The following is a 14,257-nucleotide window of genomic DNA, read 5'->3' as shown; positions in this document are numbered from 1 at the left end:
AGTTGGTTGTGGGGTGACAGCAGCTGTCCTGCTGTGGCCTCCGTGGTGCAGCCGTGTGCTGGGCAGACTGCCAGGCCCTGGCTTTAGTTTGACCATGTTGAAGTGGCAGTAATCGTGTCTCTTATCTCTGTTTGGAGATGTTAGCATTTAAACAAGATACACATAAAACGCTACAATAGGGGCTGGGACTTGTCTCTGCTTCTTACGTTTGTGTGTAAAGTGGGCATGTCTCCTCTTTATCAAGAAGAAAACAGAGGCTCCAGAGCAGTTAGTGCCTCACAGTGTCAGCTGTGAAGATGGGTAGAAATAATTTGCTCAGCTCTGTGTGCTCACGAGTCTGCCTGTCTCTGTCCCGTGTTTCAGGCTGGCCTTGGGTAGAATTATTCCTTGGTTTCTCGTAGGTGCTGGGAAGTCCCTGGTTGGCGTGACAGCTGCCTGCACTGTCAGAAAACGCTGTCTGGTGCTGGGCAACTCCGCTGTGTCTGTGGAGCAGTGGAAAGCCCAGTTCAAGATGTGGTCCACCATCGACGACAGCCAGATCTGCCGCTTCACCTCCGATGCCAAGGACAAGCCCATCGGCTGCTCCATTGCCATTAGCACCTACTCCATGCTGGGCCATACCACCAAGAGGTCCTGGGAGGCGGAGCGCGTCATGGAGTGGCTCAGAACTCAGGAGTGGGGCCTCATGATCCTGGACGAGGTCCACACCATACCTGGTGAGCAGGATAGGAGCTGAGCTGCCCACTCACTGTAGGGACAGGAAGGGATTTCCAGCTGTGGGGCAGAGGGAGGGCCTTCCTGGGGAAAGCTTTTCCATAAGTCATAGCACATGGGGTGAGGGCGGGCACAGTCACAGCTTCCTGAATCACTGGCCAGAGGAGTTCTTTAAGAGATGGTGTGTTTCTCCTCTTTGCATCTTACTGCTGGAGTTCAGCTTACCCTGCGAAAGGACTAGAGTACTGAGCATCCTTTGCAGTAGTGTTTGTTTCATTTGAAGGCTAACGTAGTGATCCTTAGTATGTTACTTCCAGTGTCGCAGGCAATCCAGTTTTAGAAGTAGCTCTTCTGACAAAATGTATGAACTATAGCAGCCACTCATTACTAGCATACAGTTCAGGATTGTTAGTGACTTTATGGAGCTGTATGCTGCTCACCATGCTCCAGTTTGAGACCTTCCTCCTCACGCTCATAGTCATCTCACTCCCCCCAGGCGGCCGCTGAGCTGCGCCGTGGCTGTAGCCTGGCCTTTTCTGAAACCTGTGAGCAGCAGCATCCATCTCTTCCTGTGTCTGCTGCTTCCACCGCTCAGGGCTCTTCCCCGCTGGACATGTGTCGATAGTGTCCTCTCACTGCTGAGCAGTGTTCCAGGCAAACCTCTCAAGACAAATTGGAGGAATTGGATGAATTTCATTAAGAATATGATTAATGAAATGGCAGCAGAGGCATTCTCACATGAGTATTCACAATATTGTCAGAATGGCTCTACCATCTGCTCTGTGTGAATGGAGTACTCCACCTCTGGGTGTCTGACGATGCCTGGATGCTCACAGCACCAGGCGGAGATCAGGGCGCTCGGGTAGAAGGAACCGGGTGCCGGTCCTGAGGCGGGAGAGGACTTGGCGTGGCCTGACCACAGCAAGGTGGCCCAGTGACCAGAGGGGGCAGAGGAGAGCAGTCAGGTTGAGGTGAGGGGCGGTGGGCAGGGTAGGCCTTGTGGTCACAGTAAGGCTGATACTCTTGGTGGGCGGGAAGCCATTGGAGGGATTGGAGCAGAGGTGACATGGCCTGACTCGGGCTGTTGTGCTGGCAGTCATCGAAGGAAGCGGGTAGAAGCAGCTAAGTGGGTTAGGTTGTGGAATCCCAACAAGAGGCGTGACCCAGTCAGAGTAAAGGTGGCCTGGTTCTGGATGTGTTGTGAAAGATCAGCTGTTGGATGTGGAGCTGAGGAAGAGAAGGTGAGATGGCTGTCGGGTGTGACGGGACACTTGGAAGGCGAGAGCGGACGTTACTTGGGAGGAGAAACCGGACTAGTAGAGGACAGGCCTGGAGAGTGCCGATGAGGATTGGGCTTCAGACGTGTTAATCTGATTGCCTTTAGACATTCAGGCAATGGCAAAAATGTCAGAAATGGGCAGAAAACACGAAGAGACACTTGACCAAAGAGAATGTACAGATCCCTATTGGCCCTTGAAAAGGTCTGCATCACTAGCTCTCAGGGAAATGCATATTAAAAGCACAATGGAACACTACCACGCACCGGAGAGTGGCCAAATAAAAAGCTCGCAACCAAGTACTGGCGGAGCGCAGAGCAACTTCCACGCGTTGCCAGAGGAAGTGCAAAGCGCAGTCCCTGGGAGAGTGGGGCAGGGTATTAGTTACCACATGGCTCTCGGTCCCACCGCGTGTCTGTGCCAGAGAAATGAAGATGTAACTTCACACAAAAACCTGTATGTGAATGTTTATTCCCGCTCTAGTCAGTCTCCAGAACAACCGTCATGTTCATCAGGAGACTAGAGAGACAGACTCGGGCATCAGTCCCCGGACACTGCTCCGCAGTGAAGGCCACCCTGCTGCTGCATGTGACAGCCTGGCCGGATCGCAGGCAGCCGGCGGAGTGCTTGGCCTGTCTCAGGGTACATAGGGTGCCGTGCCTGTGTTAGGACATTCTTTTTTGTTTGTTTGTTTTTGTTTAAAGTATTACATCTGTCTCCTTTTTCCCTGATTGATCCCCCTCCCCGCCACTGCCACCCCCGAGGGCAGGTCCCACTGCCCCTTTGTCTGTGTCCATTCGTTATGCTAATTGCATGCATACAAGTTTTTTCGTTGATCTCTAACCGCCCCGCCCTCCCCGCCCCTTGTCTCTGGATCTATTTTTGTTCATAAGTTTATGTTGATCATTATATCCCATAAATGAGTGAGATCATGTGATATTTATCTTTCTCCGACTAGCTTACTTTGCTTAGCATAATGCTATCCAGGTCCGTCCATGCTGTGGCAGATGGTAAGAGTTCCTTCTTTTTTATAGCTGCATAGTGTTACATTGTGTAGATGTACCACAGTTTTCTAATCCACTCATGGGCTGATGGGCACTTAGGTTGTTTCTAAATCTTAGCTATTGTAAATTGTGCTGCTATGAACATAGGGGTGCATATATCCTTTCTGATGGGTGTTTCTGTTTTGTTGGGATGTATTCCTAGAAGTAGGATCACAGGATCAAATGAGAGTTCCATTGTTAATTTTATGAGGAAACTCCATACTGTTTTCCACAGTGGCTGCACCAGTCTGCATTCCCACCAGCAGTGCATGAGGGTTCCTTTTTCTCCGCATCCTCGACAGCACCTGTCGTTTGTTGATTTGTTGATGATAGCCATTCTGATAGGTTGAGATGGTACCGCATTGTTTTGATTTGCATCTCTCAGATGATTAGTGACTTTGAATGTGTTTTCATATGTCTCTCGTCCTTCTGTATGTCCTCTTTCGAAAAGTGTCTATTTAGGTGCCTTGCCCATTTTTTGATTGGATTGTTTATCTTCCTTTTGTTAAACTTTCTGAGTTCTCTGTAAATGTTAGAGATCAAACCCTTACTGGAAATATCATTGGCAAATATGTTCTCCCATGCATTGGGCTTTCTTGTTGTTTTGTTGATGGTTTCTTTTGCTGTGCAGAAGCTTTTTATTTTGATGTCCCATTTGTTAATTTTCTCCTTAGTCTCCATTGCCCCAGGAGCTGTGTCTGTAAAGATATTGCTACGACATGTCTGCTATTTTGCTGCCTATGGAGTCTTGTAGGATTTTATGGTTTCCTGTCTTACATTTAAGTCCTTTATCCATTTGGAGTTTGTTTTTGTGTATGGTTTAAGTTGGTGATCTAGTTTCATTTTTTTGCATGTATCTGACCAAATTTCTCAGCACCATTTATTGAAGAGACTGTCTTGACTCCATTGTATGCTCTTGCCTCCTTTGTCAAATATTAATTGAGCATACTGGCTTGATTTGATTTTCGGGTACTCTGTTCTGTTCCATTGGTCTATATGTCTGTTCTTGTGCCAGTACCAGGAAGTTTTAAGAACCGTGGCTTTGTAATACAGCTTGATATCTGGTATTGTGATCCCTCCAACTTTGTTCTTTCTCAGGATTGCTGTGGCTATTTGGGGCCTTTTTAATTCCAGATGAATTTTTGGAGTTTGTTCTAGATCTTTGAAAAATGCCATTGGTATTTTAATGGGGAGTGCATTGAATCTATAGATTGCTTTGGGTAGTATGGACATTTCTATGATGTTGATTCTACCAATCCATGAACATGGTATGTTCTTCCATTTGTTTATGTCTTCCTTTATCTCTTTTTTTCAATGTCCTGTAGTTTTCTGAGTATCGGTCTTTTATGTCCTTAGTTAAGTTTATTCTTAGGTATCTTAATTTTTTTTGGTGCAATGGTAAATGGAATTTTTTTTTTTTTTTTTTTTTTGCTTCTCTTTCTGTGAGTTTCTTATTGGTGTATAAAAAGGCCATAGATTTCTGGGTGTTAATTTTGTATCCTGCTACATTGTCAAGTTCATTTATTAGGTCTAGTAGTTTTTTGATGGAGTCTTTGGGGTTTTCTATGTACAGTATCATGTCATTTTGTGAATAAAAACAGTTTTACTTGTTCTTTTCCAATTTAAATATTTTTTGTCTCTTCTTCTTGTCTGATCACTATGGCTAGCACTTCCAGTACTATGTTGAACAGGAGTGGTGAAAATGGGCATCCCTGTCTTGTTCCTGTTCTTAGGGGAAATGAGTTTAATTTTTCCCATTGAGTATGATGTTGGCTGTAGGTTTGTCATATATGGCTCTTATTATGTTGAGGTACGATCCCTCTATTCACACTTCGCTGAGAGTTTTTATCAAGAAAGGGTGTTGGGTTTTGTCAAATGTTTTTTTCTGCATCGATTGATAAGATTATGTGATTTTTGTCTCCTGTGGTTAGTAGAAGAGGGAAACCAAACAGCTCTAAAGAGTTTTGAGGTCAGGCCCTCAACTGAGCCGAGAGCAAATGTTAAGTAAGGGAATTCTAGCAAATTGGAGTTTCTTGACTGTTAGGCTGTGCTCTTTTACAGATCTTCCAAAAGGAGCCCTGTTAGACCATTATATGAATAAGAAATTCTTAGTACAGCATTTGTATATATTAAGTGGTTACTGTATGGGAGGCACTGTGCCAATTTCAAGTATTAATATTGAGAACCTTTTAAGGGGCAGGCACTGTGCTTGGCACGAAACAAAGAATCACACAAGTAAATGTCAAACAACAACTGACATAATGTGCAGCGAAACAGGCCACGCACAAGAAGCACCTGCTGTGACTGTTGATCTGAAATTCAGACATCCTGACGACAAGCCAGAGCCTTGGTGCCTTGAGGGAGAGCCTTGAGGGTGTTGACCAGCGGTCAGAGGAGAGGCTTTGGGTGCTAAGGTCACTCATATCTTGACCTGGATGGCTCTGCAGGTGTGTACCTGTGTAAACATTTACCAGCCCTGTGCTTCAGCAGCTGGGAGTTCTTCCCCGGGGCAGCTGTCACGGCTGTCCGAGATGCTGCAGCCATGTCACTGGTTTGCAGACAAATGCTCCAGGAAGGGCGTGTTGGGGCTCGAGTACCCAGCAGCGTCCAACTCGTGCATCCCTGAAGCCGGTAATCCCTGGCCCATCTGTAGTGCTGCCTCCTGGGGCCCACGTTAGGTTGGTGCCTCCATTGCCGTGGCAACCATGTCCAGATGTGGGGAACCTGGTCTGGAGTTCTCGGCTATTCTTTTGGAGCTACCCCAGACTCTGGTTTTTTGTTTGTTTCCCGTGTGTGTGTGTGTGTGTGTGTGTGTGTGTGTGTGTGTGTGTGAGATCCACGTTATGCTGCAGTATGTGGAACTCTGTAAGATCTTGTTGTTTGCCTGGGGTTGGACAGCCCTCTGCTATTTCACTGTTAGGTTTTGGTTCGTGTTTTGGTGCAGTCTGACCTCGAATTCCTCAGATCATTATCAGGTTTTACCTTTAACTGTGGTAAGATGAGCATTTTAACTTTCCTTCAGAGTACAGTTGACCCTTGAATAACTCGGGGGTTAGAGGCGCCGGTCCTCGTGAATCAGAAAAGCCTCTGTATAACTGAAGCTGGTCCTCAGCATACTCGGTGAGATTCCCCACCTCAGGTAGAAAACACAGTGGTGTCATGGAGCCATGCATTTTAAACTTGCGGTGTTCAAGGGCTAACTATTAGAATTTGAAAAAGGTGAGCCCATGGAAACCCGTAAATTGGGTCTTTAAAAGTAAACCTCCTTTTATGTGTTTATTTTATTTAATTTGATAAATCAGAAAGATACAACGTTCAAAAGAAAGGAAGACGGGAAGTTGCTGCTCTGCCAGCTGGTTGGAGGGCTGTGGAGAAGAGAGCTTCCTAAACCTGGCTCGTCCCCCTGCTCTCTCCTTGGTTTCTGGGGAGATGATGGGAAGTCATGCAGGTCTGGCTCCCTTGGTTCCTCTGGTCTCCATGTGCCCAACCATCTTCCTGGTAACCTCAGTGCAAGTCTCAGGGTGGCAAATCCTTTGGCTAATTCAGAGCTCGGTGGCATGGTCAGTGCTGTCGTTCCCACTTCGAATTGCCACTGGTGCTCTCAAATAGGCAGTGCTGGAGTGCTCACATGGAGCTCCCTGGCAGCTGCTCCCTTGCTCTCCTGTCCCCCTTCTTTTTAGAGTTCTGGCTGTGATGAGTGTGAGTCCCACATGGTCATTCCTGTCCAGACGGGCTCCTGTGGTCCAGGAACCCGGGGTCAGCCACGTATGTCACAGGCCAATGTGAAGTCGCAAGGCTGTATGTGGTATCTGAGCATTTACAAAAGTGACAGTGTGAATTACCGATTGTTTCCCCAGCCAAGATGTTTCGACGGGTGCTCACCATTGTGCAGGCCCACTGCAAGCTGGGTTTGACCGCAACCCTGGTCCGGGAAGATGACAAAATTGTCGACTTAAATTTTCTGATCGGGCCCAAGCTCTATGAAGCCAACTGGATGGAGCTGCAGAACAACGGCTACATCGCCAAAGTCCAGTGTGCTGAGGTAGCTGTCCCCTTCCTTGCAGCCTCTTGGGGAGTGGCTCCTCCTGGGGTCAGGGGAAGTGCATCAGGTACGTTCTTCCCAGACAGATACACAAGTCAGGTCCTGAGCAAAATTGCTGCATCTCGTGCACCCTCTGTCCCTGTGAGCTGGGTGCGGTTCTGCCACTTCACAGAAGTGGGAAACAACCACTGTCCAGGGCATGCAGGGAGTGGCCAGGTGAGGGCGCTAATCCAGGCTGGCTTGGCTCCAGAGTCCACTCGCCTCCTTTCTGGGAGTGAGTGCCCACCTTCACTGGGCTGGTCCTACGTGGGCAGTCATCCTGGCCACCCCTACTGCCAAAGCCTAGTGGTCAACACCTGTGGCCCCCAGAAGGCGCCCGTGGCCTTGATCATTTTATTTCTAAGATGGCATTTTCCCCAGTGTCCTATATAATAAAAGCCTAATACGCAAATTGACTGAATGGCGGAACAACCAGTCACCATGATGTGCACTCACCACCAGGGGGCAGACACTCAATGCAGGAGCTGCCCCCAGCCCGCAGGCCCTAGGCCAGCCAAGGTGGGTTCCAGCAGGGGCCCCCAATCACCTGCCAGTTGCCTCCCACAGAGAGAGACGACTGGCGGCAGGGGGCAGGACCGGCGAGCAGGCAGCGCCAGGCTGGCCAAGGCAGGTGCCAGCAGGGGGACCCTGATCGCCCCACCAAGTCGACCCACAGATTGGCCCTGATTGCCGGCCAGGCCTAGGGACCCTACCCATGCATGAATTTCGTGCATTGGGCCTCTAGTTGTTCTATAATGAATACCTACCTGCACAAGTATATGATAAAAATATATCTTCAAAGATAAGTCTTCTCAGAAGGAACAAGAACAAGAATTCTTTCTGGCACCTAAAAATGACTTAGTGGTTAGAGTAGGGTGGCCTTTGTCATGAAAGGGTGGAAAGGGGCTGTTGGGTAAGGGAGAGTGTGAAGACCGTGTGCAGGTAGACTTGCTCTGTTGAAAACTTCCTTATCTCTAGTTGTGTCTCTGTAATCACCACCCATCCCATGAGACAGAGTTGCCAGAACCTTGGGAGCCCTGTCCCTCCAGGGGGCCCGCTGTCTTAGGGCTATTAATCGTCCAATGTTGACAGACATTTGGGTTGCTAAGTTGTTTAAAGTTTTTAATGCTTTTATCAAAATTTAGTTTGCATTCTGCAACATTGACCTGTTTTAAGTAGATACTGTGATTTATAACTTATTTGATTTTAGTTAATGTATCCCCACAATCTTGTGTTAGAACATTTCCGTTATCCCCAAAGTTCCCTTGTGACCATTTGTAGTGAAGCTTTGCTTGTACTCTCGCTCTAGGTAGCCACTGATTTGTTCTCTGTCTCTATAGATTATAGCTTATGACATTGCTGCAGATGTTTTTGTACCCATTTCCTGGGGCCCTCATGCCAGTTTCTCTAAAGCATTGTTGTTCATGCTGTGGACTGTGACATCACCATTTGGTGGGGCATGGTCAGGATAGAATAGAATCTACCAGGATGCATAATATGTATTAAGGGTATATATTGTTTCATAGAATTGTGCTTGTGTGTGTGAATGTTTAGGTTGTGATGTAACGTAATCCCAGTTTATAGGCCACTGCTCTGGCACATGCCCCTCGAAGTGACACTGCTGGGCTGAAGGCTCCTTGGAGGGTTGCTCTCCTCGTCATGCTACGGCAGACTTTCCCAGAGGGAGTGTGCCAGTTAACCCCCATCGGGCGAGTGAGGGCATGCCACACCTCCACTGCCCAGTAGCTACTTGTTTTCTTTTAACTTTTGCTAACCTGGTAAGTGTGAAATGGCATTCCTTTATGGTCTTAATTTGTGTTTTCTGCTTTACTAATGACAATGAGAGTCTTATCAGATAGTTATTAGCCACTTATGTTTCATATTTTGTGAATTGCAGGATTTTAAACACTTTACTGTGAGAAAAGAATTGCTGTGATTATAAAGAATGAGAAATTCTAATGGAGTCATGACAGGAGATGACTCAGAGGAAACCAGGAAACATGAACAGCAAAACTCACGGATTTGAGCGGCACGCAGGGGGTGGCAGCATGCAGTGGCTTGTGGTGCTCATGTGGAGGTGCACTGGTCCTGGCCAGAAACTCGGTCTGTTAGTGTGGTCTGTGTGGCCTGTTCCAGTGCGGAGCTCCCAGGGGGTCATTGTGTATTTGTATGCAGCCTTGAGACCTTTGAAACTCACAGCACATCAGTCATTGTATTTGCCTGAGCTTCCTTTAGCTTGTCAGCAGCCCAAGCCCAGGGCCTAGCACAGAAGAGGCCCTCGGCAGTGTTACTGTCATTCTTATTTGGGTGCTCAGATTGTTTTAGATGTGACCAACGAGGCAGACCACCTTCAAGCTGGCTTCTATGGCCAGATGACATGTCCCCATCATTCTGTGAGCACTTCCTTGCTTCCTGGCCCAGCAGTATATTCCTGACTTATCTAATACTTGTCCTGCCCTCGCCCTGGAATCGGTCATTTTCCACGGAGCTCTTTCAGTGGAGAATGTAACTTGCAAACCAATTTCTGAGTGTTAGGTGCATCCATTGCTACTAGGGTGTCATTCCTGGGCTCACTGAACAGGCAGAGCTAGGAAGTGTGTGTGCAGTTCTCCCTGTGGAGGTGGGTCCAATTGAGAGGGACCCTCGCACTAGTGGTGGACAGTCTGGTGCCCTCGTGAAGCTGGTGTGAAAACAATTCCCTGCACACAGAGACACTGAAAGGTCTTCTGTTGTATCGCAAATCAGCGAGCTAGATAAGACGCCTTAATGAGCCAATTAGTTAGGAGTCATCTTTATTTGCGCTGCCCAGAGGGAGGTGTTTCCCAAATTTCTGAGCAAAAACATACAGGAAGTTTTCCGCATTTATACCTTTCGAGTTTCTTTGCAGATTTCACAAAGAGCTCTGTGTAGGTTATTGTTACAAACAGTTTGTAACCTTGAAAACCTAATGAATCAACACTTGGCATAAGAATATGGGACTTATTATCAGTATTAGTCTATTGCATCAGATGGCTAGCTTGCATGGTCAGACAGCTAAGTTTTTATCTTTTTTTATTATTCAAACTAAAACAGTTATTTTACAGAATAAGAGACTATCTCCATAATAAAGAGCCAGGGTGTAGCAACCATTACAACCGAAGCTTGACCAGACCAGAAGTCAGTGCTGGGTTGCCGTGGCAACCCAGAGCTGATTGCTTCAGCTGCAGGTGCGGTGCTCCAGCACTGACTGCTGAGGGGGCTGCGAATCAGGGCCAGAGAGAGGCCTGAAGAGAGAAGCAGGGACTGATCATTGCCTCTGTGGCAGCTTTGACCAGCACTTGCCTCTCTTTTTCTCTCCCAGTCTGGTCAGCAGCCGCGCCTCCATTTCTCTCCAGGCCTCCACCAGGGCTGCTGATCAACCCCACCTTTCTGGTCAGGCCCTGTTGATAGGCCCAGAGACGCTGACTGGCATAGAAACTGACCTATCAGAACCAAATCTGGGTAAGTGTGAGGAACCAATGGCTGCCTAGGAGGCAGAGCTTTTGACATTGACTGGCATAGAAACTGACTAATCAGAACCAAATCTCTAAGGGCTTAGAGGTGTTTCTGTCCAGAGAGAGGGGTTGATCCCGAGGCCGGCTCCAGCAATGGCCTTCCCAAATCTACAGAAAGTGCTCATCAGTGACAGCTTGGACCCTTGCTGCCAGAAGATCCTGCAAGGTGGAGGGCTGCAGGTGGTGGAGAAGCAGAACCTGAGCAAAGAGGAGCTGATAGCTGAGCTGCAGACTGTGAAGGCCTTATCGTCCGCTCGGCCACCAAGGTGACCGCAGATGTCATCAATGCATCACAGGAGCTCCAGGTGGTGGGCAGGGCCAGCACCGGTGTGGACAACATGAATTTGAAGGCTGCCACGAGGAAGGGTATCCTGGTCTTGAACACTCCCAATGGGAACAGTCTTAGTGCTGCGGAGCTCACCTGTGGGATGATCATGTGTCTGGCCAGGCAGGTTCCCCAGGTGACAGCTTCAATGAAGGATAGCATATGGGACCGAAAGAAGTTCATGGGAACCGAGTTGAATGGAAAGACCCTGGGAATTCTTGGCCTGGGGAGGATCGGGAGAGAGGTGGCCGTCCGGATGCAGTTCTTCGGGATGAAGACTGTAGGGTACGACCCCATCATCTCACCAGAGGTCTCGGCCTCCTTCGGCATTCAGCAGCTGCCCCTGGAGGAGATCTGGCCCCTCTGTGACTTCATCACCGTGCATACCCCTCTCCTGCCCTCCACGACAGGCCTGCTGAACAACAGCACCTTCGCCCTGTGCAAGAAGGCCGTGCGCGTGGTGAACTGTGTCCTGCTCTGGGCCCTGCAGTTGGGGCAGTGTGCAGGCACAGTGCTGGACGTGTTCATGGAGGTGTCACCTCGGGACCGCGCCTTGGTGGACCACCAGTACGTCATCAGCTGCCCCCACCTGGGCGCCAGCACCAAGGAGGCCCAGAGCCGTTGCGGGGAGGAGGTCACAGTTTAGTTCGTGGACATGGTGAAGGGGAGAGCCCTCGCAGGGCTCGTGAATGCCCAGGCCCTTACCAGCACCTTCTCTCCACACACCAAACCTTGCATTGGTCTGGCAAAAGATCTGGGGACTGATGCGAGCCTGGGCAGGGTTCCCCAAAGGGACCATCCAGGTGGTAACACAGGGCTTATCCCTGAAGAATGCCGGGAACTACCTGAGCGCAGCATTCATTGTCAGCCTCCTCAAAGACGCTTCTAATCTGTGGATGTGAATTTGGTGAACGCCAAGCTGCTGGTGAAGGAGGCCGGCCTCAATGTAACCACCTCCCATAACCCCACTGTGCCAGGAGAGCAAGGATGCAGGGAAGGTCTCCTGAGCGTGGCCCTGGCAGGTGCCCCCTACCAGGCTGTGGGCTTTGTCCAGGGCACCAGACCTGTGCTGCAGGCACTCAGTAGAGCTGCCTTCAGACCAAAAGTGCCTCTCAGCAGGAGTCTGTCCCTGCTCTTGTTCCGGGCTCAGCCCTCCAACCCTGCCATGCTGCCTACCATGATTAGGCTCCTGGCAGAGGCAGGCGTGCAGCTGGTGTCCTACTAGACCTCGGTGGTGTCCGATGGGGAGACTTGGCACGTCATGGACATCTCCTCCCTGCTGCTCAGCCTGGACGCCTGGAAGCAGCATGTGACCGAGGCCTTTCAGTTTCATTTCTGACCTTGGGGCTCACCAGGACCAGCCTTGGGGGCTTTGTGATCAACATTGACAGGTCACATTCCTGGGGCTGACCCCACTGATGTGGTCTGACCCCTGTGATAACCACTTAATAAACAGCCCCCCCACCCAAAAAAAAAAAAGGGAACCAAATCTGGGTCAACTGTGAGGAGCCAATGGCTGCCTAGGAGGCAGAGCTTTTGACTCTGACTGGAATAGAAACTGACCAATCAGAACCAAATTGGCTAGCAGGGGAGGACCCTTGGGGGTGAGATCAGGCCTGCAGAGGAGGGCAGTTGGGGGTGAGATCAGGCCAGCAGAGGAGGGCAGTTGGGAGCGAGATCAGGCTGACAGGGTGGGGTAGTTGTGGGAAACCAGGCCTGCAAGGGAGGGCAGTTGGGGCAAGATCAGGCCAGCAGGGGAGGGCAGTTAGGGGCAATCAGGCAGGCAGGCAGAGGCAGTTAGGGGTGATCAGGCAGGCAGGCAGAGGGGTTAGGGGCAATCAGGCAGGCAGGAAGAGGCAGTTAGGGGTGATCAGGTAGGCATAGGCAGTTAGGGGCGATCTGGCAGGCAGGCAAGTGAGCGGTTAGGAGCCAGTGGTCCCAGATTGCAAGAGGGATGTCTGACTGCCGGTTATCCCCCAAAGGGTCCCCAATTGGAGAGGGTGCAGGCTGAGCTGAGGGAACCCCCCTCAGTGAACGAAGTTTGTGCACTGGGCCACTAGTCTATATATATAAAAGCCCAGCCACCAGAACAGCAGAACAACTAGAACAACCAGAACGACTGGTGGCTATGACCCACACTACAGCAAGCAGCCAACCAGCCTGATCCAGGCCTGATCGGCCCCCGCCCCCAGGCTGCCTTGCCCCTGATCGGCCCCCAACACCTCGATTGAGGGCGGGGCCAGCTGGCCAACCACCTTCAGCCTCTCTCCCCCATTGGCCTTGCCCAATGGGCCCCACTCATGCACGAATTTGTGCACTGGGCCTCTAGTCTAAAAATAACAGAGTTGACCTACAGGATAAGAGACTATCTAAGAATAACAGAGTAGTTCAAACAGCAGTTTTCCAAAGAGGGGATCACTATGCTTCACTCCAAGCAGTGTTTTAGCATGTGGAGTGCCCTGGCTCCACATTACCTATTAGGTCTGGTTTTGGTTTGTGTGGGTGTGTGTCTCTGTGTGGGTGTGTGTTTACAGTTGTATTGAGATATAATTTACAAACCTTTGTTTTAAAGTTAATTCTGCTAAATGAATGGTCTTCACAAGTTTCTAATTGTGTAATTAAACTTGCACACTAACCTGTGATTCTTATTGTATCACAGGTTTGGTGCCCGATGTCTCCTGAGTTTTACAGGGAGTATGTAGCAATCAAAACCAAGAAACGAATCTTGCTGTACACCATGAACCCCAACAAATTCAGAGCTTGCCAGTTTCTGATTAAGTTTCATGAAAGGAGGAATGACAAGATTATTGTCTTTGCTGATAATGTGTTTGCCCTGAAGGAATATGCCATTCGACTGAACAAGTAAGCATTGAAAAGTTGAAGTTGGCTCCTAAGCCAGTTACCTTCCCTTTGTGAGAGTGCAGAAGTGCCTGGTTTTTTTGAAGCTTTTAGGAACTTCTAGGATCCAAAGGTCTGGTTCTGTGGCCCCAACCCAGGAACCAGGAAAGACAGAGGAGCAGGGACTAGAGTAATGCTGCTTTGGACCTGGACTCCCAAGGGTGGGCAGAGGTTGGCATTGGAAGTTTCAGACCAAGTGAGCACTGTGGGTTGTGATGAGGTCAGACTGTATGGGCCAGGGACCAGGGAGGCAAGGCAGACTGGGCCAGCATCCCTGTTATGGCCTCCCATTGAGAAAGAGCTTCTTAGGACATATCAGAGTCCTCACCAGCCCACCTGCCTGTGTGTAAAGCCTGGCTATTGTAAATTCCCTGCCAGTGAGGAGG

General features: G+C 49.4%; 1 protein-coding gene and 1 pseudogene across 2 annotated transcripts in view; both read left to right on the top strand.

Annotated features, from left to right (window-relative positions):
• ERCC3 (ERCC excision repair 3, TFIIH core complex helicase subunit) overlaps positions 1 to 14,257 on the top strand; it is a 41,500-nt gene that overhangs the window by 5,890 nt on the left and 21,353 nt on the right. Inside the window, exons 8-10 of the mRNA XM_079781782.1 lie at positions 402 to 716; positions 6,892 to 7,076; positions 13,633 to 13,835. Of these exons, the coding sequence (XP_079637908.1) occupies positions 402 to 716; positions 6,892 to 7,076; positions 13,633 to 13,835 (703 nt within the window). The remainder of the gene's footprint in view (positions 1 to 401; positions 717 to 6,891; positions 7,077 to 13,632; positions 13,836 to 14,257) is intronic.
• Positions 7,094 to 13,622, top strand: LOC307105870 (D-3-phosphoglycerate dehydrogenase-like; annotated as a pseudogene). Its single transcript has one exon. The product of its transcript is annotated as a D-3-phosphoglycerate dehydrogenase-like (transcript).

This window comes from Cnephaeus nilssonii, assembly GCF_951640355.1.
Source record: "Cnephaeus nilssonii genome assembly, chromosome: 10".
Taxonomy (NCBI): domain Eukaryota; kingdom Metazoa; phylum Chordata; class Mammalia; order Chiroptera; family Vespertilionidae; genus Cnephaeus; species Cnephaeus nilssonii.
This window is presented reverse-complemented; position numbering and strand designations above follow the sequence as displayed.